Source organism: Urocitellus parryii, chromosome 6, assembly GCF_045843805.1.
Source record: "Urocitellus parryii isolate mUroPar1 chromosome 6, mUroPar1.hap1, whole genome shotgun sequence".
Taxonomy (NCBI): Eukaryota; Metazoa; Chordata; class Mammalia; order Rodentia; family Sciuridae; genus Urocitellus; species Urocitellus parryii.
In genome coordinates, this window is record NC_135536.1 from 36180962 (window position 1) to 36205579 (window position 24618).

The following is a 24618-nucleotide window of genomic DNA, read 5'->3' on the forward strand; positions in this document are numbered from 1 at the left end:
TTTGACTCCTGGCAGCCCCGCCTCCAAAAACTAGAGCCAGACGTAAGGGATGATTTTTCACCGAGAGGCGGGAGATGGCTTCACAATCTTTGTACTCTAACAGGATGGGGCTGCCATCTTGACTTTGGTCATGAAAGCATTTCTGGATCGGATCAACTTCAACTTCCTGGGAAGTGGCTGAAAACGTCCTTGTTACGTGAGGGAAGCAAGGACGGCCATCTTTAAGAAGGGCGTGACTGGTTGAAAATAGCTCTGGTCTCTCAGCAGTAAGTCATTCCCATCCAGCCCTGAGTCAGGACTGCACGTCACAGTCCTATTTCTTCAGCACCCTGTTAATGAGACTGAGATTGCCATTTTGTTTCAGGGCACCCCCTAATACTGGGTAAAATACTGAGGGCATTTCCCTGTTGTATTAGTTAAACCACAATACATTGTGGTAAAAAGCACAACAGAATAAAAGTGCTATGCCTCTTGTTCTTTGATAGCTTTACTCGCTACATCACAACTGTTATTTAACAATAACCAATTTTTAGATTCAATATTCTCTTTACTTATACCTGGGCATGGAGATTTTAAGTAATGGATTGCCTAAAAGACAGATATAAAAATAAGGAAAAGCAAAAAGGGCTCGGTGAATCCACAAACTAGATTATCATTTTAGCACCTGAATAATTGAGTCAATAGTAATTTACTATCTCAGCTCCTGGAGGAGAGTTGAGACTCCATAAAGATGTACCAAGAGATTCTCTCAGTCAACTTACCAAGAGGAGGCTCTTTTTCAGGAATGCATTTCATCCTGTTTCCTCCCTTTACTCACCTTGATTTTTCAACTCTTGGGAACTATAATAAGTCAGGAAGTGGGCTTATGTATGAAAAGTTTCCTTCTGCTTTATGGTTCCATGAAATCAGTGTCTGGGCTTCCTTTTGGATTCTAGCAGCAACATCTTATCAACATCTAAATTTTACTTTCCTCTGATGCCCAACTCAGCTCCTCCTTTCCTGAACAGACTCTGTATGTGCTGTATTATTAATGCTGAAATTGGACAACCCTTTCAGCGCTCAACCATCAGAATATAATTAAGCAGGAGATCTTTATCTGTCTCACACATGGATGGTGTGGAAAACGCAGAGTATTTCTGTTTGTTGAGCACTTATTATTGTGCAATCACCTCTGCAATACAACTAGTCCTCCTTCTGATTTCTTTCACTCTCCACTAATACCATCTGTACCTCTCTTGAGACACTTTTGCATTTTACCTGGCTAGAAGTGTGCATTCAGTCACACACAGTGGCACATGCCTGTGATTCCAGCTGCTCAGGAGGCTGAGGCAGGAGGATCACAATTTCAAAGCCATCCTGGGCAAGTTAGTAAGACCCTGTCTCAAGATAAAAACTTATGAAAAGACTGAAGATGTAGCTCAATGATAGAGCACCCCTGTGTTCAATTCCTAGCACTGCAAAAGAAGTGTGCATTTATCTCCTATGGATTGTGAGGTTTTTTTTTTTTTTTTTTTAATTTATTTTATTTTTTAGTTCTCGGCGGACACAACATCTTTGTTGGTATGTGGTGCTAAGGATCGAACCCGGGCCGCACGCATGCCAGGCGAGCATGCTACCGCTTGAGCCACATCTCCAGCCCCGGATTGTGAGGTTTTTAAAGACTGGAATTTGTTCATTATTGATCTCTGTGCCCACTGTGTGCTCAATATACCTTTGCCAATTGAACACTTGAAAAGAATGACAATAATGTTTTTCCAGTCACAGGCTTGAAGCCCTGGCTTATCTTCAACAACTCCCATTCCTTTCCTTCACATCCAGTGAATTGTCAGGTCCTTTTGATCCTCCCTCTGCAATGTTTCTCACATTCTTTTTCATTACACCTGATATTGGAGGCTGAGGATATAGTTCGGTTGGTAGAGTGCTTGCCTCCCATGTACAAGGCCCTGGGTTCAATCCCCAGTATCTCTCTCTCACACACACAAAAAAAATCTGACATCATGTTGGCTTCTTCTTTTTTTTTTTTTTTTAGAGAGAGAGAATTTTTAATTTTTTTTTTTTTTGGCGGACACAACATCCTTGTATGTGGTGCTGAGGATCGAACCCAGGTCACACACATGCCAGGCGGGCGCGCTACCGCTTGAGCCACATCCCCAGCCCTCACCTTGGCTTCTTATTTCCTCACACTTGAATTACTGAAAAGTTCTTCTGACTGATTTTCTGGGCCTAAACTCTCACTCTTTAATTCAATAGGCAACACATCACCTTGATCTTATTACTTACCTGCTTAGAAACGTCCTCCAGACCCAGGAGGTTGAGGCAGGAGGATTACAAGTAAAAGGCCAGCCTTAGTAATTTAGTGAGGCCCTAAGAAAATTAGTGAGACTCTGTCTCAAATAAAAAATAAAAAGGCTGGGGATGTAGCTCAGTAGTAAATTACCTCTAGGTTAAATGCCCAGTACCAAATAAATAAATAAATCCGATAGTCATATATTATAGCACATGCCTGTAATCCCAGCTATTTGGGACATTGAGGAAAGAAAATAGAAGTTCAAGGCCAGTCTAGGTAAATTAAAGAGACCCTGTCTCAAAATGAAATGTTAAAAAAAAACATTGAGGACTGGGGTTGTGGCTCAGTGGTAGAGGGCTTGCCTAGCATGCGTGAGACACTGGGTTCGATCCTCAGCAGCATATAAAAATAAAATAAAGGTATTCTGTCCACCTACAACTAAAACTAAATAAAAATAAATGTTAAAAAAAAAAAAAAACACTTTGGGAATGTAGCTCAGTGATAGAACCCTTGCTTAGTGTGCTTGAAGCCGTACGTTCAATCTCCAGTACTGGGGGGAGAAAAAAAAAAAAGGTCCTATAAAGTTCATACCTTCAACATGGTAATGAAAGTCTCTGTAATCTGTTTCTGACCTACCTTAGATTACTTCTTTTCTCCAAGGTCACTACTTATGGAGGGACTCTACAAAGGAGAAGTACAAATGATAGGTGCTATAGTTCAGAGATAGGGAAGGAGGTCAGTATCCATTGGGGTGAGGTTGGGGGTCCAGGATGGCTTTGTAAAGGAGGTCTGGTTCCCACTGCTTCTCAAACAAACCCACAGACTCTCCTTTTGGCCCATATCAGATAATGTTTCTATCTAGGGAGGTGGCTGTCTATCTTTAAAAAAGTCCAAGACTCAGTCTTTTTATTTTTTTATTTTCTAGTTATAGGTGGGCACAATATCTTTATTTTCTTATTTTATTTTTATGTGATGCTGAGAATCTAACCCTGTGCCTCTCACATGCTAGGTGAGTGCTCTACCACTGAGCCACGATCTCAGCCCAGGAATGCCATTTTTAAAAAATTATTTATGTATTTATTTATTTGGTACCAGGGATTGACCCCAGGGGTGTTAACCACGGAGCCACATCACTATCACTTTTTATTTTTTATTTTGAGACAGGGTCTTGCTAAGTTGCTTAGGGCCTTGCTTAGTTGCTGAGGCTGGCTTTGAACCTGTGACCCTCCTGACTCAGCCTCCAGAGTCACTGGGGTTACAGGCATACTCCACCACACCTGGCAAAGAATGCCATTCTTGTGTATAGATAGAATGATATCTTCAACCCCAAAATGGAGGAGAATGAGACCTCCAGGTTCTAGTTTCCCTTCACCCTCATTCCTGTGTAACCTGCCTTTCTGGAAAGTATTTGAGCTGTTTTCTCTTCTGCCTGCCTCAGCTCATTTATTTTTCTCCCATCTTGCCCATTAGTTGAAAGTATGAGCTAAGCTTTCGGGAGCTGAGAGTTCCCTGGTCTCATATCTCTGAAGAGAGTTCCCAACATCAAGGTCTCCTGCCTCAGTGGCTCCACAACATTTTATTCTGAGTCTCTCAGAGTACTGAGTTGTCTTGACTCCTCCTAGGCTGGGAATGCTCTCAGGCTAGTGACAGGCCTTTATTTGTCTTTGCATGCCCAATGTCCTACACAGGACCCAGCTCGGCTCTTTCCTCTTGTGTCTACTTTCCTTTGCAGTCACCCCAGCTCCTCTCCTCTAGGTAATTATAGGATGACAGACAGGAGACTCTGTGGGTGACTCTCAGATGCATCATGGGCAGCAGAAAGTGAAGGTCTGACTGATGGGCAGCACCCTCCCACTGCTGGAAACTCCACAGCCTCATACTATCTCCCCTCTGAGGAAGAGGAGGCTGTTCCACCAGCCAATCCCAAAGCCTGATTTGGGGTTGGGGAGAAATGAAGCGTCAGCTCACATGCTTTGCTCACCAATTCTGGCTGCAGCCCAGCTTCCCTGTAGCGTCCCTTTTTCCTTACTTGACCCCAGAACCCAAATTGCTGTCCGCTCTTTCCAACCTTCACTCAGCTTCGAGGATGGCTCTACAGGATGTGTGTAAGTGGCAGTCCCCTGAAACCCAGGGACCATCCACTCACCTGCCTCAGGCTGGTGACTGGGCTGTACCTCGTGGCTGTGACCTGAAAACCTTCCTGCAGATGCATGGCCCCAGGCTAGCCCATGGCACCACCACCCTGGCCTTCCGCTTCCGACATGGAGTCATCGCTGCAGCCGACACACGTTCCTCCTGTGGCAGCTATGTGGCCTGTCCATCCTCTCTCAAGGTCATCCCTGTGCACCAGCACCTCCTGGGTACCACCTCTGGTACCTCCGCTGACTGCGCCACATGGTACCGAGTGCTACAGCGGGAGCTGCGGCTTCGGGAGCTGAGGGAGGGTCAGCTGCCCAGTGTGGCTAGTGCAGCCAAGCTCTTGTCAGTCATGATGTCCCGCTACCGGGGGCTGGATCTGTGTGTGGCCACTGCCCTGTGTGGTTGGGACCGCTCTGGTCCTGCCCTCTTCTATGTCTACAGCGATGGTACCCGCCTGCAGGGGGACATATTCTCTGTGGGCTCCGGATCTCCCTATGCCTATGGTGTGCTAGACCGCAGCTACCATTATGACATGACCATCCAGGAAGCCTATGCCCTGGCCCGCTGCGCTGTGGCCCACGCCACCCACCGTGATGCCTACTCAGGAGGCTCAGTTGACCTTTTCCACGTGCGGGAAAGTGGATGGGAATACGTGTCACGCAATGATGCCTGTGTGCTGTACATGGAGCTGCAGAAGCTTCCAGAGCCAGAGCCAGAAGGGAATACCAACCAGGCCGACAGAGCTGGGGAATGTGGAAAAATCTCTTCAGGGCCAGGGGAGCTGTCACCAGAAGACTCCAGGATGCCAGCCAAAACTGAGACACTGTGAAAAGTAGCAGAACTTGGGGAACCCATGCTCAGGGTGGGTGGTAGGGGAGGCAGCAGCGGGAAGCTCTGCTGGGAGCAGCCTCTCCGCACTGGCTCCAACCCTTTTAGGTTGCCTGCTTCATTTGTTCCAAGTCTCCACCCTTTCTTCCTCCTGGAGTTATTAAAGGTGTCTAACATGTTCCTATTGACACCCAGTGGGCTGGTCCTGCTTCTTTCTTGGCTCCAAGCTAACTCTTGGCAAACTCTTCCTGCCTGCCTACTGCACACCAGCTGCCGTGCTAGGTGCTAGACCTTATTCTTTTCTTGCCATCCTTTTCTCTGTTTCCCCAGCCCATTCCCGGTCTCTATTCTCTCCTGCTTTGTCCTCTATCTCAGTTCTAGAGTGTTTGTCTCTTTCTCTTGGTCACTTTTTCACCCTAGTGAGGTAGGACAGCCAGCAGGAGAGCAGCTCCTGGGGCTGGTGCAGTGATGGACGCCCCTTGGTGGTGATGGGCTGTTTCAGCAGCCCTGCCCCAGCAGCCCTGCCCCCGGGCCTTGACTATAATAATTATGATGATTTCTCTTCTAAGCGCAGTTCTCATGGCAGCCTTTGAGGTGAAAGGTTCCTCACTTAACAAAGGGGAGATCAGATTCACAGGGTTATGTGACTTGCCTGGGTTACGCAATAGGTGGCAGCAAGGGGGCTTAGATCCAGCCTCCTCAAGAGCCTGTGCTTTTTTTTTTTTTGGTACTGGGGATTGAACCCAGGGGCAGATTAACCACTGAGCCACATCCCCAGCCCTTTTCAATATCTTATTAGAGACAGGGTCTCATTGAGTTGCTTAGGGCCTCACTAAGATGCTGAAGCTGGCTTTGAACTCACAATCCTCCTGTCTCAGCTTCCCGAGCTGCTGGGATTACAAGTGTTTGCCACCACGCCTGGCCCACAGCCTGTGATTTCTGCACAGCCTCCCCTCCCAGGACCTCTGCCTGCCTTTGCTCTCTTCCCTGCAGGCTTCTGGGGAGTGATATGGAAGGAGAGAGGTGCTGGGCCCATCCCCTGCCTGTGGCTGGGGATGAATGAACCCATAGGGTATGGAGAGGTGAACTCAGGTAAGCTGCCCCCACCCGTCTCATCTGGCCAAGACCTGGAGCTATCCCTCTGAGCCCACCCCTGCTCTCCACCCTCCTGGGCCTGTCATTGCCTCTGCCAGACTTCCTCCCCCTTTTCCCCCTTTCCAGAATCTCCTTTTTGATGCTCCCTCTGGAGAATGAAGGAGGTGGCTATGCCTGTCCTATCGTGTCTCTCATGACTTCCCTCCTACTACCCAGTGGGCCCTGACCTGGATGACAGCTCCAGGAGGACCACTGCCCTTTCCCAGGCCAGGAGGGAAAGCAGGCTTGGCCTAGGGCATGGGGCCTAAAGGGAGGTGACTGAAACTTTCCTCTTACCCCACTCATAAAGCTTTCCAGCTGCTTTCTCTCCCTCCTGAACACACTGGTATCCCAGGCTAAGAATTCCTCCAAGCAGGCACTGGCCAGACAGGAGGAAACCTCCAGACTTTGGGCCTGAGCAGGTGTCTGGTAGACAGGAAGGAAAGATCAAGGAGGCCCTGAAAGGAAAACCCTGGGGACAGGCAGGGAAGACTTGTGATAGGGAAGGGGGCTACAGAAAGTTGCCCAGTATAGGGGGATGTGCTTCAAGCCAGGGTCAAAGAATCTGGCCAGTGGTTTCCACAGCAACCTTCTTTACCCCTTGCCCACTCCCCAGCCTCGGAGGTATTGGGTGCTGGGAATGCTGTTGCAGACTGCACACAATCTGTACCCCTGGATTTTATTTTTATTTATTTATTTTTGTTTGCAGTACTAGGGATTGAACCCAGGGGTGCTCTACCACTAAGCTATGTCTCCACCCCTTTCTATTTTATTTTGGGACAGGATCTAAGTTGCCTGGGCTGACCTTAAATTTATGATCCTCTTGCCTCAGCTTCCCAAGGAGCTGGGCTATAGGAATGTGCCACCATACTGGCTCCCCTGAGATCTTCTGTGCCCCTCTCTTTTCCAAACTGGACAAAGCAGACTGAACCCAGGAGAGCAGAACTGGAGGGGAGTCCCCTCTTCTTGCATCTCCTTGTCTCTTCTTCCCTTTTTTCCCCTCCCTTCTTTTCCCCCAGTCTTGTCCATCCTCATTCACTTTGACAGGTTTTGTCCTTCCAAAAAATGAGGTATTTAAGGCCAGACTTTAGCCCATAGGTCTTGCTGACAAGTCTGTTTCCCAGTGCCCTGTCAAAACTTTGAGGAAGCCAGGCAGGACCCATGCCTGTAATCCTAGTGAGTCAGGAGGCCAATACAGGAGGATCACTAGGTGGAAGCCAGACTCATCAATTTGGTGAGATCTGGCTAAAAAAGGACAAAAAGTTCTGGGGATGTGGTTTACTGGTAAAGTACCCCTAGGACTGAATCCCAATATCTGATCCCCAATATCACAGAAAAAAATTAGAGGGAAAATTCCTCTAAGTGAATTTTGAGTTGGGGGAGGAACTCTAGAGGGCATGGGGAGAGCTGGACAGGCAAAGCCAACATCCCATTCCAATATCTCAATACTTGGGAATGGCCATGAGTCATTTCCTCTTTGCTCCAGTAATTCCTAAGTCTTTTTTTTTTTTTTTTTTTTTTTTTAGTGGTGCTGGGGATTGAACCTAGGACCTTGTGCTTGCAAAGCAAGCAATCTCATTCAACCAACTGAGCATTCCACATCCCCAGTTCTTCTTTTTTTTTTTTTTCAATTAATCACCCCCAAGTTCTTTTTTTTTCTTTCTTTTTTAAAAATAATTTTTGTGTAAATTTTATCGAGGCACAAATAACATACAGTAAGATTTGCCAGTTTTTTTGTGTATGTGTACATGGTGCTGGAGATTGAACCCAGGACCTGGTGCATGCGAGGCAAGCACTCTACCAGCTGAGCTATATCCCCAGCCCCCCGCCCCAAGTTCTTTTTCTATTTGGTGCTGGGCATTGAACTCAGGGGTACTTAACCACTGAGCCACATCCCCAGTCCTATTTTGTATTTTATTTAGAGACAGGGTCTCACTGAGTTGCTTAGTGCCTTGCAGTTGCTGAGGCTGGCTTTGAACTCGAGATCCTCCTGTCTCAGCCTCCCAAGCCACGGGGATTACAGGTATGCGCCACCACGCCTGGCATCGTTTTATTTTTTGAGGCGGGTCTTACAAAGTTTCTTAGGGTCTCACTAAGTTGCTAAAGCTGGTCTTGAACTTGTGATCTTCTCACTTCTCATATTGGCCTCCTGAGTCATTGAGATTGCAGGTGCCCAGCTCCACCTTCCCCTCTTGCTAGTCCTCACATTTTCACTTTCTTGGACAGTCTGATAATAAGAGGGAACAGGGAGAGTTGGTAGTAGGAGTGGGGGTGCATCCATTATCTCCTTGCTCTCCGAATGCAGTGACCCAAACTCTCTTCTGTCTAGAGGGTCTTGAATTGAAATCCCCTAAAGAGAAGGAATGAGCTGGAAAGGTATAGGTTTAAGCCTCTCCTTCCATCCTTTAGTACAAAGGGAGCTCTGTCCAGAAACCTGAGTGCAGAAACAGAAGCAGGGCTCTGGATTTACAAAATAAAGTGTTTGTTTATTATGAAATTAGAGATGGAGGCCCCTCCCCTTCCTCCTTCTTTCCCCTTCCCCAGCTGCCTCCTCCTTTACTCCCCCTCTCCCTGGGGCCTGGAAAGCACACAAGACAATGCCCAGAGCTGGGATGCCCAGGGCAGGCTGACAGCTGGGCAGAGCTCCAGGGAGGCGGCCACGTGGGGGCTGGAGCTCTCCCCCTGGGAGGCAGGCTGGCTCCCTCCTTCTGCTGGAGGCCAGTGGAGCCAGGATGAGGCCATGAGTGATGGATGGAACCATGCGGGCAGGTCTGTTAGGACAGGAGCAGCAGTGAGAGGCAGAAATTAGGGAAGGGCTTCTATCCACCCCTGGCCAAGCTGTCTAGAGACACTGACCTGGGGCAGAGCATCCCCTGCAGGAGGGTGGGCAGCAGTGGCTGGAAGTTTCTCTTGCTTTTGGGATGGACGACAGAAAACCAAAACCAAAACCAAAACCAAAAAAAGCCAGTCACAGGGACTCAGAGAGGGGGGAAGTGTGGGTGGGAGACAGACACAGAGCATATTTGTGGGCAAGAGAGACAGTATGTGAGAGCTTTAGAATCACAGAGACAAAACAGTCACAGAGAAAGCGGAATCACAGTGAGAGAACAGAGGTTCAGGGTCAGAGCCATAAAACCCAGACCAGGACAAAGGGAAAGTGGCACTGACAGAGATCCCTGGAGAGAGATCCTCCAAGTGGGAGGTAAGGGCAAGGGAGCCCCAGGGAAGGAAGGAGGGACACAGGGACGGGAGGAAGCCTGAGGCCTCTGGCTGCTGCGGCCTGCCTGGACCCTGTGGGGCTCACTCAGAGGACCTGTACTGGCTGCCCCACCGCGGCGGGCAGGGCCAGGGCCGGCGCTCAGGGGGCTGGGGGCTCTTTGGCCCCATATAGCTCGGCCAGGGTGCGGAAGAGCGGACCCCAGTCGTCCACGGGCTCCGGGGGGCCAGGGGTGCCACCGGCCTCACTGCCAGAGCCCAGGGAGCTGAGGGAGCCGCAGGAGGAGCCCCGGCCCTCATAGCCATACACCTGCACCGAGTCGTAGGGGGGCACACTGGGGTCCTCGTCCGCCTCACGCAGCCGCAATGCAAGCAGTTGGGCCACGTCAGCAGGACCCGGTGGTCGGGGCTGGCGCGGAGCCCGGGCCCGGGGCAGCACGTCGCGACGCACTGGTGGCCCAGGAACTGGTGGGGCAGCCCCATCAGGGTTCTGCAGAGCCGTGATGTCAAAGGCTTCAGTGTCTTCCTCGCCGCCCCCCTCGTCATCATAGGTGATGATGTTCTCGCGGACGTCCTCCTCCTCAAGTACCATTAGTGCTTCTTGCTTCTGCCGCCGCAGGGCCACGAAGAGCACCACAAGGGCTGCAGGAGAGTGCACATAGGCCTCTGAGCCAACAGCAGGAACAGAGCAGCGTTTCCATGCTAAACACAGATAGGTCAGGTGGAAGAGAAGGCACAGTGGCCTAGGGATCGCAAATCCTAGGTTTGACATCTGATGATCTTTGCTTTGAATCCTGACTTCACTTCTCACTTGCAGGGTGACCATAGGAAGTCACTTAACTCTTCTGAATCTCTTTGACCCTTGATTTACAAATGTGGAAAACAGAAAACTGCCAGGTATGGTGGTGCATGTCTGTAATCCCAGCTACTCTGGAGGCTGAAGCAGAAGGATTTTAAGTTAGAAGTCTGCCTCAGCAACTTAGTGAGACCCTCAGGAATTTAGTGAGACCCTGTCTCAAAAATAAAAAAATAAAAGGACTGAGGATGTAGCTCAATGGAATACTACCCTGGGTTTAATCCCCAGCACCAAGAAATAAATGAACAAACAAAAACTCCAGAAAGTCTATTTACCTTTTAGGGTTATTGAAAAGATAAAAATTAAGTATCACTAGTGATGTGCCCAGCACCACACTTGGCACAGAGTAAGAGCTCAGTAAATAATTCTTATGGTTTGTTACTGTCATTATGGATTGGCAGATCAGGGACATGAAGATAGAACTTTTCTCTTGGATACATTAGGTAGTGGGAAAATCCTGGCATTAGGGGTCAATTAAAGCCCTATGTCCAGGGAGCTGTTTCTTCTCCATTCCCCTTCAGGCCAGGATCTATGGCCCACAGTGGCTTGACTCACCAAGCAGGGTGCCCACACAGGTGACGATGGCAAGCAGGGCGCCAGTGCTGAGCCCAGTAGGTGAGAGCTGAGCCTCAGGCCGGCAGGATGCCACGGAGCCATCAGGCCGGCAGCGGCACACACTGACAGTCACCGTGGCAGTGCTGCTCAGTGCTGGCTGCCCCCAATCCTGCAGTTCTATGGGAACCAGGTAGGGGGCCTGGCGGGGTGGAGCAGGGCGGGAGGGCAGCAGCAGGCTGGCGGAGCCATCTGTGGGAAAGGGAAGGTGTTGGGGCACCTTGTGGGACATCTTCTTGGTAGGATTAGTCCAGCCCTTAAAGCCAGCTTCCCATGGGAAGGTTTGCAAAGAGCAAATGAGTATAAACCTACCTTATGTTGGGTGGAAGGCCTGACAGGGGCAGGGGTCAGGCAGGCTGGGCTGGGGTGGTAGAGGAGGAGAGGAGGGAGAGTCAGGCATGGGCATGGTTATGGCTGCAGGAGGCCACCCACCTCGGTTGTCCTGGACAGTAAAGTTGGCATCAGGGCCCAGAGGACCTTGAAGGGAGACTCGGCTACTGTTGCCGACTTCATCTCTGTCCAGGGCCCGGATAACCTGAATCAACTGGGAGGAAGAAAAACGGCCTTGAATGGAGTGCTGCTTGAGAGATGCCTTGAGAGTCCAACCCACCTGCCTCAGCTGCTCACCTGGCCAGGGGCTGCAGAATCACAAACAAAGGTGTCATAGGGCTCAGCCAGCTGGGGAGCATTGTCATTCTCATCCAGGGTCTGGATGGCCACTTGTACACGGGAGGCCTGTGCAGAGCTATCTGAAGCCAGAACACCAACACATACACACCACATATGCACACATAACAAAGTTTACACATAAACATACATGGTGTGTGGTCATGGATGTCACATGCAACACGCAGCATGCACATTTAATACATGAAATAAGCATGTAATAATGAAGTAGCAGCAAACCACATTGTGAAGCAAGTGGAACAACATTGCCAAGTACATAGAATATTGATATAGTACCCAAGATAGTTGCAGTACATAAGATATATGTGGTAGAAATACAGTACCCATGATATATGTACACAATAACCCACATGCAGGACACATAGAGCATATGAAAAGTAAGTAGAGGGTGCATACAGGTTATATGCAGACAAGGGTCATGAAATATACAAACACATTCATAACACATATTCAAAATGAGTGTTAAAAAACAAATACAACATACATGAAGCAGATGTTTGATATACACAGTACATGCAGTGCCACCCCCGTTCACATACCTAGGGCCCAAAGAAAGCATTTTCACGTATAGTGATCACGCATAGCACCAGTGAATGGACACACACACACACACACACACACACACACACACATTCCATCAGAGATCTGGGAGGCTATAGTGTAGCAATAAGTATTACTTAGATTTGACCTTGGGGAGGAAGAAGCTTCATGGTCTACAAAGTGCAAAGCCAGGATGGCCTGGCCATTATGGCCAGACTCAGGCCCCCTATTCATCCATCCCCTTCATTTAGTGGCTCCCCGCCATTACTCTACCTTGTTTTCCACTGCTAATGCCATCCAGGAGAGAATGCAGAGGTGCACCTGTCATCTCTCCTAGGCTGAGCCTCCAAATTCCTTTAGTCTTTTCCCTAGGCAGGGGGAGAGCTGGCTGGCCCTGGCCAAAGGGGCTGAGGTCATAGCCTTGTCAGGGGAGGCTGAGTGGACTGCCTGGGATAGAGCCTGGAGACTGGATGGGGAACAGTCCACTCCTTCTCTGTAGGATGGGCCCAGGGATGCTAGCCAGTACTGAGTAGGGGTAGGAGCAGGAATGGCAGGAAGGTGAGAAGACAGCGAGGAGGACACATACATACACAGCTACATATACAGGAAGGCAGGCATAGTCATATGATGTATGTCTACACACACACACACACACACACACATACACACAAGGCCATCCTTACAAGCATAGACATAGCACTGCCAGATAGCACACAGTTGTCTATACAGAAACACAAACTCAGACACATACACTTAAACACACATGAAAGCCAGTATGGTTGAAGAGGTAACAGCTCAGACTATAGACCGACTGGGTCAGATGGCTCCACCACTTAATCTTTGTATGACCTTGGGAAGCTACTAAACTTCTCTGCCTGAGTTTCCTCATTTAAATATGGGGAAAAAATCATATCTTCCTTATAATGTGTGGTGATGACAAACTAAATTAATCCATTTTTGGTACTTAAAATAGTGCCTGATATACAATAAGTAACAAATCATTATTATCCTCTCCACAAACACACGTACACAATACAGTATATACAAACAGCTACTTGCATATACAACTATATACATCCAATCACACATATGCAGAAATAATAGCAATAAAATTCTAGATACTCGATCACTAACACATTTCCAGTTATATATATATATACTCACAAATTGTGTGTAGGTGTGTACATATATTTTTCACACATATGGATTTATAAACATATCTGAGTTCTACCCACATGTACACATACTTATAGCTCTTCACTGACATACACAAACATCTTCATATACAGTCCCAATCTTGATATAGAGTATGAAGACAGTAGAGGCACAAGAAGGAGGTAAGGGACTGTTCACAGAAGGGAGGGAGGATTCCCTGTCTCCCCAGGCCATACTGGGTGCCTGAGGGAGAGGCACAAGAGCCTACTTATGATGCTGGCACTCCTCCCCTTCCTTGAGGGCTTCCACCAGGCCTTCTCTGGGAGGGGCTGCTAGTACACTCCTCCTTAGCTGCCGAAGGAGGTGCCCAGCCCTTTTCTGGCTCCCAGCTCCAGCCTGAAGCCGAATGTACTGGGTAGACAGATGCACAGGGAAGGAGAGGTAGGGCTCACTGAAGCAAGACCCACTGGCTCTATGCTCTGTGCAAGTCGGGTGAAGGGGAACATTTAGGGACAGAAGAATGCTCAGGGAGACCAACTGTGCCCAGCCCAGCCCAGCCCAGCCCAGGAGACAGGAGGCCTGCTTGGAGGTGAGGATCCAGGCTAAGGACCCAGGAACTGGACACACTGGTGAAGGTGTGATGGCAGTCATTGCCCTTCCCCACCCACATGCTCAAGGACAGCCCCTCTGCCAGCAGGATGCTGCCTCCTCAGGGGCCCAGGACTCCTCACCAAGCTCAGTGGCCAGCACAGTGAGGTTGTGCCAGACACGAGTCTCACGGTCCAGGGGTACTGCTGTTCGGATGGTACCATCTTCGGGCTCAATGGAGAAGCAATGCTCTGGATCCGAGTGGGGGAGGATGGAATATCTGAGGAAGATGGGGCTATGTCGGTGGCTGTCCTCCCTCCCTTGATTTCCTCCCTCCTGGGCACCTTGTTGGACCTCCTGGCTCATCTGGGCAGAGGGCCCAAGATCCTTGAGCATAGCCTGCCCCCTGCACCCAGAGCCATAATTCATGTTGGAGTCTCCTTAAAAGGCAAATATTCCCAGGAGTTCACCTCCATTATACACCTGTCCTAAGTTTCAGGGGGACTCTATTTCGTGAAAGTGGAGAAAGAGATACAGAAAAAGATGAAAGTGGATTATACTACCCATCTTTCAGATTTCTGGGCTCCATTGTGTGGACACAAAGACTTGTGTTTCAGCCCTGCTCTGCTTTGGACCAGATATGTGGCCTTGGGCAGACTGTCTCCTCCTTTTTTTTCCCCTTCAGGTGCTGGAGATTGAACCCAGGGCCTTGTGCATGTGAGGCAAGCACTCTACCAACTGAGCTATATCCCCAGCAACTGAGCTATATTCCCCAGCTAGATTGTCTGACCTCTCTTTACTTAACTGCAAAATGGGAATAACACCAACATCTCCCTCCCAATGACAGAGATGCTGGCCATGCAGGTGTAAAGAATAGCTTGCTCTCAAGATAGATTAGAATCTCAGCCCTACCACTTATTGTTGGCAAATTGCTTAACCACTTACAGCTGGCCTCTAAAACAACTGGTGATGGTAACACCTACTTAATAGGGCTGATGTGAAAATTAAATGTTATCCAGTGGGTAAAATGTGAAGCACTTAGGGAGGGATCAATAGAAATCCACTTATCAAATGAGATTATACTTAGCAGGGTGTGGTAGTGCATGCCATTTTTGGGCTTGATAGAGAAGCAATGCTCTGGATCCCAACTACTTGGGAGGCTGAGGCAGGAGGATTGCATGTTCCAGGCCAGCCTCAGCAACTTAGTGAAACACAGTCTCAAAATTAAAAAAAAAAAAATTAAAAGGACTAGGAATATGGCTCAGTTATAGACTACCCTTAGGGTCAATCCCTAGTACCACCAAAAAAAAAAAAAAAGAAAAAAGAAAAAGAAAAAGAAAATTACATTTGCCTGCACTACCACTGGGAGGTGCCACTATAACCTGCCCAGGGATGGGCAGTGGTTAGCCAGGCCCTTCAACCCTTCCCTGGGACTCAGGTCTGCAGATCAGCAAGGCAGGCCACAGGTGGGACAGTCTTGCTGGGAAGTATGACCTGTGGCAAGGTAAAAGGGGCATATCCTTGGGTGGAAAGAACCCACCTCTGTGCTCCTCTCTGGAGGCCCTGTCCCTCCCCTAGCCCACATCCCAGCTCACCTGATTGGACTGGCTGGGGAGTCTAGGTCAGCTGCTGAGACCTGGCCCACCAGGGTCCCTGGAGACTTGTTCTCCATCACTGTCAGGTGGTAGGCAGCCTGGGTGAAGGCAGGTGGCTCTGGAGCATCTTGCACAGTCACTCTCACTGAAGCCACATCCTTGAAGGGCCCTCGCCGCAGGTAGGCTGGGTCAATGAGTGTGTTGGTGGCCTCTACACGGAATGAGTAAGAGCGGCGGGTCTCAAAGTCTAGGGGCTATGGTGAGATAGAGAGTAAGTGAGGCACGTGGAAACCAGGGCAGGTCCAGTGTGAGCTGGAAGAAGGTGGAGTCCCTTCTCTATATGCACCAGATGCTGATGGGGGTGGTTCTAAGAGGGCTGTGGCCTAATGGTCAGCACATTACATAGTATTGTGACTCTAGGGCTTTCCCCAGATCCACTGAAGATTTATCAAACAATGTGAGTCAGTCATTTTCCCTTTCTAGGCCCCCGGGCCTCACCCGAAAGATGAGATGGCCATGATCTCTGTGCTCCAACATAAGGGTCCTGAGTATGTTCTTGGAGACCAGTTAGAAATGTGCCCAGTGGGTGAGGCAGGAGGAGATGTACTTGAGTCTGCAGGTGGTGCTGGGGATTGAACCCACGGCCTCACACAGGCTATGGTAAGTGCCCTAGCACTGAGCTACCCATCCAGCAGAGTCTGCATGTGTTAATAATCAGGAGGCTAACCTTGCGGACAGTGAGGAGCCCATCTCGACCCTGGGCATCTGTGCTGATGCTAAAGGCCTCTGACCCTTCCCCATCCAGGATGCTGTATGCCATGAGAGCATTATCCCCCAGATCTGGGTCCTGGGCCTGCAGCCGGCCCACCAAGGTGCCAGGCCCAGCTGTCTCCACCACGGAAAACTGGTACAGGCCTGGGGAGGATGGAGGGAGACACATTCTTAGAGTCAGCCCTCTTCCCTAACCCCAGCACTTCCTTCTCCCAGGGTGTGGGCTGGGGTTGGGGTGAGGACGGATGGTTTCTTTAGAGGCTGTAGGGGTGGGGTGGTCAAGGGACAGCTCAAGCACAGTATTGCCCCCTTACTCTGAGGGAACTTGGGGGGGTTGTCGTTGACATCGCTGAGAGTGACCGTCACTGTAGTGCTGCCTGATAGCCCCCCCATGTGGCCGCCCATGTCCTTGGCCTGGATCACTACTAAGAACTCCTCCTGGGTCTCCCGGTCCATGTTGGGGATCGCTGTACGCACCACTCCTAGGGAGAGATACTAGGTCAGGGGGTGTCTATCCTGGGGACTGCCCACCAGGGTCCTGAGCTCCATCCTCACCAGTCTGGGGGTCCACAGAGAAGAAAGGCAGTCCATCTAGCACTGTGTATACCAGCTTGGCACTGTTCCCATAGCTGGGGTCATCAGCATCATGAGCAGTCACCTGGATCACTGATGTCCCTGTGGGGGATCCCAGTACCCCACTCAGCAGCAGTAGGGCCAGATGAGGGGTCCCAGATGTGAGGGAGGCTGAGTTAAAGGAGCTGAATTCTGGGGCAGACAGCAAAGGAGGAAGGAGAGGTAAATGGGCACCTATTAACTGCAAGTGGGGCATTCAGAGTAGGGGTGCTCACCAACATTGGACATCTCAGGTACTGTAGCATGGTAGGGCCCGAGAGGAAACACAGGTGGATTGTCATTGATGTCTTGCACTTTGATGATGAACTCTGATGGGGGCTCCAAGGGCCGATTGGAGGCTCGGTCCACAGCTTGAGCCAGTAGCACGTATTGTGCCTTCTCTTCCCGATCCAGGCTTTTGGTGACATGGATATTGCCTGTGGCCTCGTCAATCACAAATACAGTGCCTGCTCCCTCTCCGGTCAGCAGGTACTTGGTGCGGCCCTCACCCCTGTCAACATCTGAGTGCAGCTGTAGGAGTCAGGGAAAAATAGCAGAGGGCTCCCAGTGCAAGGAAAGAGGGTTAAGTCTAGGTTTGGGTGGAGGGCTGGGAATCCTGAAGGACCAAGGTCATTGCAGAAGTGATAAAGTTGCAGGGCGGGGCCTAAGGGCCTGACAGAGTAGTCAGAGTAGACATGGGAAGGGCTAATCCTTACCTTGCCAATAAGGACGGGCTCTGGACCGGCATATTCCTCAATGACAAAGAACTGGTTCCAGACCCAGCTCCTTCGGGTCCGCAGTAGTGCAGGCCCTGGGCGCCCCCGGGACCCTGCCCAGGCCCGAACTGGGGCTGCCAGACGCCCCATGCAGCCCCAGCCACCCAGCCAGGCCAGTAGGAGCCTCACCAGGCCCCACATTTTTGGATTCCAGCCAGGGCTCTGTTCACTGGCCGGGGGTGCTGAGGCTGGGCTGGGCCAGGTGGCCCATGAGCTGGCTGGGGTGGAGGGGCAGATGCAGTGGGGCTACCCCATGGATCCACACCTGTAGGACAGGTAGCTGCTCAGGGTCAAGGAAACCCTAAACCGTATTCCTCCCCAAAATTCTAAAGACCAGATCTCCAGAGAACCAAGACACCCCAATGCCCAGAACCCAGACTAAGGCAGAGAGCAGTTTGCTCCTTCCCTCCACCCAGGCTCTGCCTGTATTCACCTCCAGCCTTGCAAACTGATAAATCTCTGACCAGTCAACTCTGAGTAGAAAAGCTGGGGAGGAAAACAGAAGAGGAGATGTTGGGATGGTTTGGAATCCCAAATCCTGCCCCCCATCCTCCCACCTCAGGCATGTAGCCAGGGGACTGGAGGAGGGGGGACTACCAGAGAAAGGGTTTAGAATTAAGGGGTTAGATTCAGAGGTGTGGCCTTAAAGTGTCTATAGGGACGGGCAGAGAGATGACAAGGAGTGCAGTCTAAGACAGGTTGAGAGCCCATAAAAGTCCCTCCCCTATGGGAAGCCCCCACCTTTCCAGATCCCATCCCCAACCCACAATGCCAGCTGCAGTCCTTTGAAGGGGGATTGGTCTCATGAGGCAGAGTGGGGGCCAGAGCTAGAAGACAGGGGACAAGGTTTCAGGCCAGGCAAAGAGACAGGGGCCAGAGACAGTGTGATTGAGGGCTGGACCCAAGACTCGGGGGTTGTCCAGCAGAGACAGAGAGAAGATGAGAGAGACACAGAATGGCAGGTTGGTGGGGGAGAGGGAGAGATATGGAAAGATGATATCTGAAAAGCAGAGAGAAGTCATAGGTACCAGTCTTCTTGGAAGCTGGTTGGGGTGCAGAGGGGTTTTCAGCATGTGTGTATGGGGGGGAAAGCACTGGTGTTATATCAGGCCTTGGGAACTTCATTCTGGGAGAGGGAACAGCCACGAACAGAAGAGGTAGGGAGAAGCTGCGGGAAGGGAGCTAGGGAGAGGACCCTTCCCACTGTTCTCTCTCTCCTCTCTCCTCCTGGGGGGCGTCCTCAGGTAGCTGTCGTTTCCGCCCTTCCTCCCCCAGAGCAGACACACACCTGACAGTCCGTTTGCTCCCGAGGGAAGACAGGCCAGAGGGAAGCTGGGGACCAGGGAGGGAGGCGGGACGAGAAAGAGAGAAGGAAGGGTATAGAGGAGTGGGAAATAGGATAGAGGGAAGGGAAGAGAGGAAAGGGAGTCAACAGGGGAGGGAAAGGAGAGCGGGAAAGGGAAAAGAGAAAGACAGGAAAGGGGAGAAAGGTGGAGGAAGGAAAAGGCAAAGAGATGGGAAAAGACAGGACAAGAGGGAGAGAAGATTGGGAGAGCGAACGGGAAGAGACGGCAAACAGGCAGAGAGAAGGAGGGTGAAGAGAAATAGAGAAAAGGAAAGAGGTGCGAGGGAAGCAAGGGAAGAGGCAGAGCGCGGGAGAAGGGAGCCGGCAGTGGGCTCGCAGCCACGGAGCGCACTGCTCTGAAGACACCCGCAGGCAGCTGGCCCCCTGCTGCTCCTCCAAGGATTTCCGACCCCAGGCTCCCGGGCAGGCGCCCTTACCTGACACTACCGAGGGGCCCAGGACAGCGGGGAGCGCCCCCGCCCGTTCCCGTCGCCGGCTCCCGGGGGCGCAGCCCCAAGCAGATCCTAGCGGGCGCCGCGGCTCCGCTGCAGGTCTGAGCGGCCCCGGCGAGAACAAGGGAGCGAGACGGAGGGGGCGGGGGAAGGAGGCTCCGCCTGCGGAGGAGCGAGGCGGCTCCGCGCCGCGCGGGAGAGGAGAGCCCAGCCTCCGACCCTCCCCGGCCAGCCGGGCCCGCGCGGCGGGGGCGGGGGCGGCGCCTTGCGCTCGCCCCCTCGGCGCTCCCAGGCGCATACAGATGCGGCGCCCCTCCGGGGCCCGGCCCGCAGCGTCCGGCAGGGCACTGGGGCAGGAGGACAACATCCAGGCCACAGCGCCAGGCCATTTCCGAAGATCCGTCAGGGAGGGTGAAACAGCGAGCGCCAGGCTGCACGTCGCCCGCAGCAGGGCAAAGAGCGAGCGCGCGGTGAGGCGGGGAATTAGGAGCCCACTGCGGAGACCAGGCTCCCCGCTCCCGGACCCGGCTTTTGGGACCGGTGTAGCTGCAGGACGACAGCATCTTGGGATGTTTGCACTTCAGAACATCGTAGCGGGTCGACTGGGGTGCGCTGAAGGATGGCAGGAGGGTCCAGGAAGCCTACGAGTCGGGCCCAGGGAAGGGGTCAGGGATGCAGGCACGACATCGTCGGGAGGGCGGAGGTGGGCAGTGGAACCTTTTTGGGAAGCTTATTTGCAAGACCTAGAGTGTGGGACTACCGCCCCCTGGTGGCAGTTGTAGAAAGCACCTCGAAGATGGTGAGCAGGTGACCAAATGCCCAATACACAGGACCAGGAAGCGGGAAGCTAGCCATTCTAGGCCTGCTGCAACGGAAATGGGGTGTTTCATTCCCCTGGGGTTCCCCCTCCCCCAAAGTGAGCAAGACCCACAGCAAGAATGAAAAACTGTGGGAAGTCCCTGCTTCATGAAACAGTAGTTGGCTGGAGTGCATGGAGTGTCAGTCCTGACTGCTCCATGCAACAGCCATTCTCTTCAATTTGGCTTCTCACCCAAACCCTTTTCAACAAAAGCCACACACATACTTGTTAAAACTAAGTCAGATTTTTATTTTTTTTCCATAGACCACATCATTTAATAATAAAAAAAATAAAAATAAAAATTGAACGAAAGGAAAAGGTGGATATAAAGTGGAACCAGTGGGCAAGAGGCAAAGGCTGCAGGACAGAAGAGACTGGGAACTGCAGGGGCCCGGGGACTCAGGAAGAGATGCTGATTCAGCTCATAGGTGACCCAGTCCTGGCCCCGGCTGTTCCCAAGAGGAGGCTGTGAGTACCCAAGGAAGGTGGTGAGTAGGACAGAGGGAAAAATCAAAGAGGTTTGGGGGACTTGTTTCCCACCTCTGGCCAACCACCTCCCTCCATAACCTGGCTCTTCCCTCTCACAGACTTAATGGAAAAATGAGAGGGAAGGAAGGGCTAAGCCCCAACAGATAGGTTAAGGAGAGTGTATGAGGGGGAAAGATGGCCACTGCTCCATTTGGTTATGTGGGGACAGGTGGCAGTCATACTTCAGCACTGGGCAAATGGTGTGAAAAACCCTTGGTTACAGGGTGGTGGTGATTGTACCTATCCCTCTGTGGCCTTCAACCCCCTGGGGCAGAGTGGCTGGTACCTGCAGCTCTCTAGTGTTTTTCCAGCTAGCGACGCCCACCCCTGTCACGAACTGGTGTGCTCCGACTTCGGCTTCTGCTGTGGCGCTTGGTGTCTCTGCGATCCCTCTCCCTGCCTCGTTCCCGGTCCCTTTCTCTATCCCGATCTCGGTCCCCCCTGTCCCTCTCCCTGTCCCTGTCTCTCTCCCTGTCCCTCTCCCGGCTATGCTCTCGACGTTTCTCCCTCTCCAGCTGTCGGTTCCGTTCCCGCTCAGCTTCCTTCTCACGCTCCTTCTGTTCTTCTTCTTCTTGTTCCTTTCGCCGCTTTTCCCGTTCCTTGGCCCGTTCAGCCCGCTCTGCCTCCTTCTGAACAATCTGTAGCCAGAAGGGTAGAGAGGAGGCATTGCAGCCCTGCTTGCCTTGGTCCTACTCTGTCCATCTTGCGTGGATCCCTCACTCTTAGCTCAAGGTCACTGTAAGCTTTGCTAAGCAGGAAGGGGGGGGGGAAGGGACTTCACAATTGGACCTGTCTTTCTCAGGAGCCTCTTTTTCAACTTCTATATGCTGATAAGCATTGGTGATATCCATGCCCAACCTGTTATTTCCCTAGCTTCCATCACCCTAGATGTAAACAAATCTCTTTTCTCTTCAGTTTTAAGCCAGAAATTCTCAAAAGGCCCATCACTATTAAAAAGCAATAATCACCCCCCTCCCAAAAGACAACAACAAAAAAACCCCACAAAGAAATGGATGACTTTATAAAACAGATTTCTTAGCCAGGCCTGTAATCCCAGCTACAGTTCAAGGCCAGTTCTGGCAACTTGGTGAATCCCTGTCTCAAAATAAAAAGGGTTGGGAATATAGCTCAGTAGTACAATAATCCTGGGTTCAAGCCCCAGTTCTGCAAACAAATATAAACCAGCTTCTCAGATGCCTACAAACCTCAGTTCCTGTTAGGAACAGGATCATCTTCACTCAGGTTTGGTTTATTTATTTATCTGGCAGTGCTGGAGATGGAACCCAGGACTTCAAACAGTCTAAGCAAGCACTCTACCACTGTGCTGCATCTCCAGCCTTCAGGTTTGTTTCTTCTTTGGCATACTCATCCAATTGTTTCCTTTTTTTGTTTGCTTTGGGGAATAAGCCCAGGGGTGTTTTACTACTGAGCCACATCTCTAGTCCTTTTTATTTTTTGAGAAAGGGTCTTGCTAAGTTGATGAGGCTGGCTTTGAATTTGCAATCCTCCTGCCTCAGCCTCCTGAGTCACTGTCTTCCCTTATTATCCTAAGCCAATATCTGGGCCTATTCACTTTCAGCCATGTGAATATCCTCTCCCACTGACCTCAAGTCTTGCAACTTTGAGCATGAAGCAGAGTACTCACCTGGCTGTCAGTAAGTGGGAGCCAATAGATGCAGGGAGCTGCCTTAGTCTTACGAAAAAGATCGTCTAGCAGCTTGGCAGGTGGCTCCTCCTGGGCTTTCTCTGAGGTGTAAGAATATGAATCACATGATGCACATGACCCTGACCCATCTCCCCTTTGGGTCTCTGTCCCACCATCTAGGGGACACATATGCCCCCACAACTAAATACCTTTCTTCTCACTTTTCTTCTCTTTAGACTTTGCACGTTCCTTGCGGCGGCGATCACGGGAACGTGATCGGGAACGGGGACCTTCTCGAACTTTATCACGATCCCATTCCCGCTCTGATCGAGTTCGTTCTCGTCGCTCCATTTCCCGTTCCCGTTCTGCCCACTGTTCCCTCACTGCCCGTTCTTGCTCCCGCTGTTCTGCCCGTGGGTGCTGTGGTGGCTGGACTGGGGGTGGAGGCGGAGGGTGAAGAGGCCGGGGTACCCCCTGTTCCTCAGTCTTAGTTTCAGAGGGACGGTCCACCAAGAGGCCCCGGTGGTAGTCCAGCTGTGGGCAGAGGAGGAACAAATACAGTCAGTTTGGAGACACTATCACTCCCATTAAAACGACCCAGGAGTACAGGCACTTTGAGGAGCTCTAGTTCAACTAAGGGAACTAAGTAAGCAGGGAGAAGAGGGATGAATAATCTCAGTGACTACAGATTTGGTCAGTATCTCAGCTGGAATGTAGCAGAAAATGATTTCCCCTGTCTCCCCTTCTTCCTCTCCTTAAGTTTCTTACCTCATCTTGTTCAGCGTAGTCAGCACAAAGGAATTTGGGATTGGACTGGGGCCATTTGACCCCATGCAGAGCTGTGCGGGTGGCTACGGCTTCCTCTACTGTTGAGTACTATAGAGTGAGAAGGCAGAGAGTCATGGTATAACTTCAATCTTCTCACTTGCCACAATGCCCTTAAGCCACACTGGTCACAAAAGGAAATATACACCACAACCTATAGAATCATTTTCTTCCCCTCACCGTTACAAAGCAATGAGATTTGATCTTGTCAATCCAGAAGGCCTCTTCCACCAAGGTTCCTGTACGTCCCAACAATTCCTTCAGTTGGCCTAAAGTGAAGGGACGAACCTGCCAATGAAAATAGATTTTCAGGGCTGGGAATAAAGCTCAGTGGTAAAGCACTTGCCCCAAAATGCATGAGATCCTCGGTTCAATCACCACTACTGCAAAAAAAAGGATTTTCAGGGTCTTGGAGAGGGCAAGAACACCCATATATCCAGTCTTAGAAAATGATTAAAAGTATTTATTCAAGGTCAGGAAATGAATAACTGGCAAATCTTGGTGTTCAACCTCAGATGCACGAGCCCAAAGCTCAAACTCTTTAATAACTAAAAGTCTGGAATGTGGGCCAGGTATGGTAGTACACATTTATAATCCTAACTTGGGAGGCTGAGGGAGGAAGACTGGAAGTTTGGAAGTTCAAGGCTAGCATTAGCAACTTGTCTCCAAAAAAATAAAGAGACAAGATTGGGGATTGTAGCTCAAAGTTTCAATCCAACTTACCAAATTGGAGATATGGACGATGTTACTGATTTTGCCTCGGGGTGGGGAGGGCACCTGGGCAGTTCGAACTGGGTCATCAATTGTAATGGAAACTCCAGACTTCTGCTGGCTAATGGACCGTCGAGTTAAAGTGTCTCCTAAAGTCACTATCAAAGAGAGCACAAGAATAGCTTTTAGTAGGGAACAATGTTGGCTTACCTCTAAATATTGACTCAAGCAGCCACTCTTCAATCTACATGTGCTGAGCATCCATAATGTACAAGGAACAATGCTAGGCTAAGATTCAAATATTAAACAGATTCTCACCAAGCTCAAGTAGCTTTAATATCTAGAAGGAGATGACACATATGGAAAAAAAAAAAAAAAAGAACTAAAAGGTAGAAAACATCAAATGCCTACAGAGGTCCAAATGAAGTGCTCTGGGAATCAGTGAACTGCATTGTAT

General features: G+C 50.6%; 3 protein-coding genes across 5 annotated transcripts in view; 1 reads left to right on the forward strand and 2 right to left on the reverse strand.

Moving 5' to 3' along the window:
* Positions 1–52: 52 nt before the first annotated feature.
* Positions 53–5298, forward strand: Psmb11 (proteasome subunit beta 11). The gene is made up of 2 exons (XM_026406124.2): positions 53–266; positions 4366–5298. The coding sequence occupies exon 2, from the start codon at positions 4374–4376 to the stop codon at positions 5253–5255; it is 882 nt and encodes a 293-aa protein (XP_026261909.1). The 5' UTR covers positions 53–266; positions 4366–4373; the 3' UTR covers positions 5256–5298.
* A 4448-nt stretch (positions 5299–9746) lies between these two features.
* Positions 9747–17937, reverse strand: Cdh24 (cadherin 24). 2 transcript variants are annotated; one of them, XM_077799990.1, is made up of 12 exons: positions 17737–17937; positions 17257–17551; positions 16964–17083; positions 16723–16890; positions 16365–16552; positions 15638–15891; positions 14186–14322; positions 13748–13850; positions 11700–11832; positions 11505–11616; positions 11016–11264; positions 9747–10246 (listed from the first exon to the last, which is right to left on the reverse strand). In XM_077799990.1, exons 1-12 carry the CDS (start codon positions 17935–17937, stop codon positions 9747–9749), a joined length of 2460 nt encoding a protein of 819 aa, XP_077656116.1. The 2 variants fall into 2 exon arrangements, with proteins under 2 accessions (XP_077656116.1, XP_026261903.1); XM_026406118.2 differs by lacking the exon at positions 13748–13850 and having other exon boundaries at positions 11700–11821.
* Positions 17938–20683: 2746 nt separating this feature from the next.
* Acin1 (apoptotic chromatin condensation inducer 1) overlaps positions 20684–24618 on the reverse strand; it is a 36336-nt gene continuing 32401 nt past the window's right edge. For both annotated transcript variants that reach the window (XM_077800275.1, XM_077800276.1), the window contains 6 exons: positions 24174–24319; positions 23631–23738; positions 23394–23501; positions 22835–23159; positions 22626–22726; positions 20684–21618 (listed from right to left, as the gene is read on the reverse strand). In XM_077800275.1, the coding sequence (XP_077656401.1) occupies positions 21292–21618; positions 22626–22726; positions 22835–23159; positions 23394–23501; positions 23631–23738; positions 24174–24319 (1115 nt within the window). In that variant the 3' untranslated portion in view covers positions 20684–21291. The remainder of the gene's footprint in view (positions 21619–22625; positions 22727–22834; positions 23160–23393; positions 23502–23630; positions 23739–24173; positions 24320–24618) is intronic.

Bases quoted from the DNA above. Each gene is read 5' to 3' on its own strand.
- Psmb11 (XM_026406124.2), top strand. From the start codon at position 4,374: ATGGCTCTACAGGATGTGTGTAAGTGGCAGTCCCCTGAAACCCAGGGA.
- Cdh24 (XM_077799990.1), bottom strand. From the start codon at position 17,937: ATGTGGGGCCTGGTGAGGCTCCTACTGGCCTGGCTGGGTGGCTGGGGC. The intron at 15,892-16,364 runs GTTAGCCTCCTG...ATCTCACCATAG, and splicing joins GGCTCCTCACTGTCCGCAAG to CCCCTAGACTTTGAGACCCG. The intron at 13,851-14,185 runs GTGAGGAGTCCT...ATTCGGCTTCAG, and splicing joins TGTGCTGGCCACTGAGCTTG to GCTGGAGCTGGGAGCCAGAA.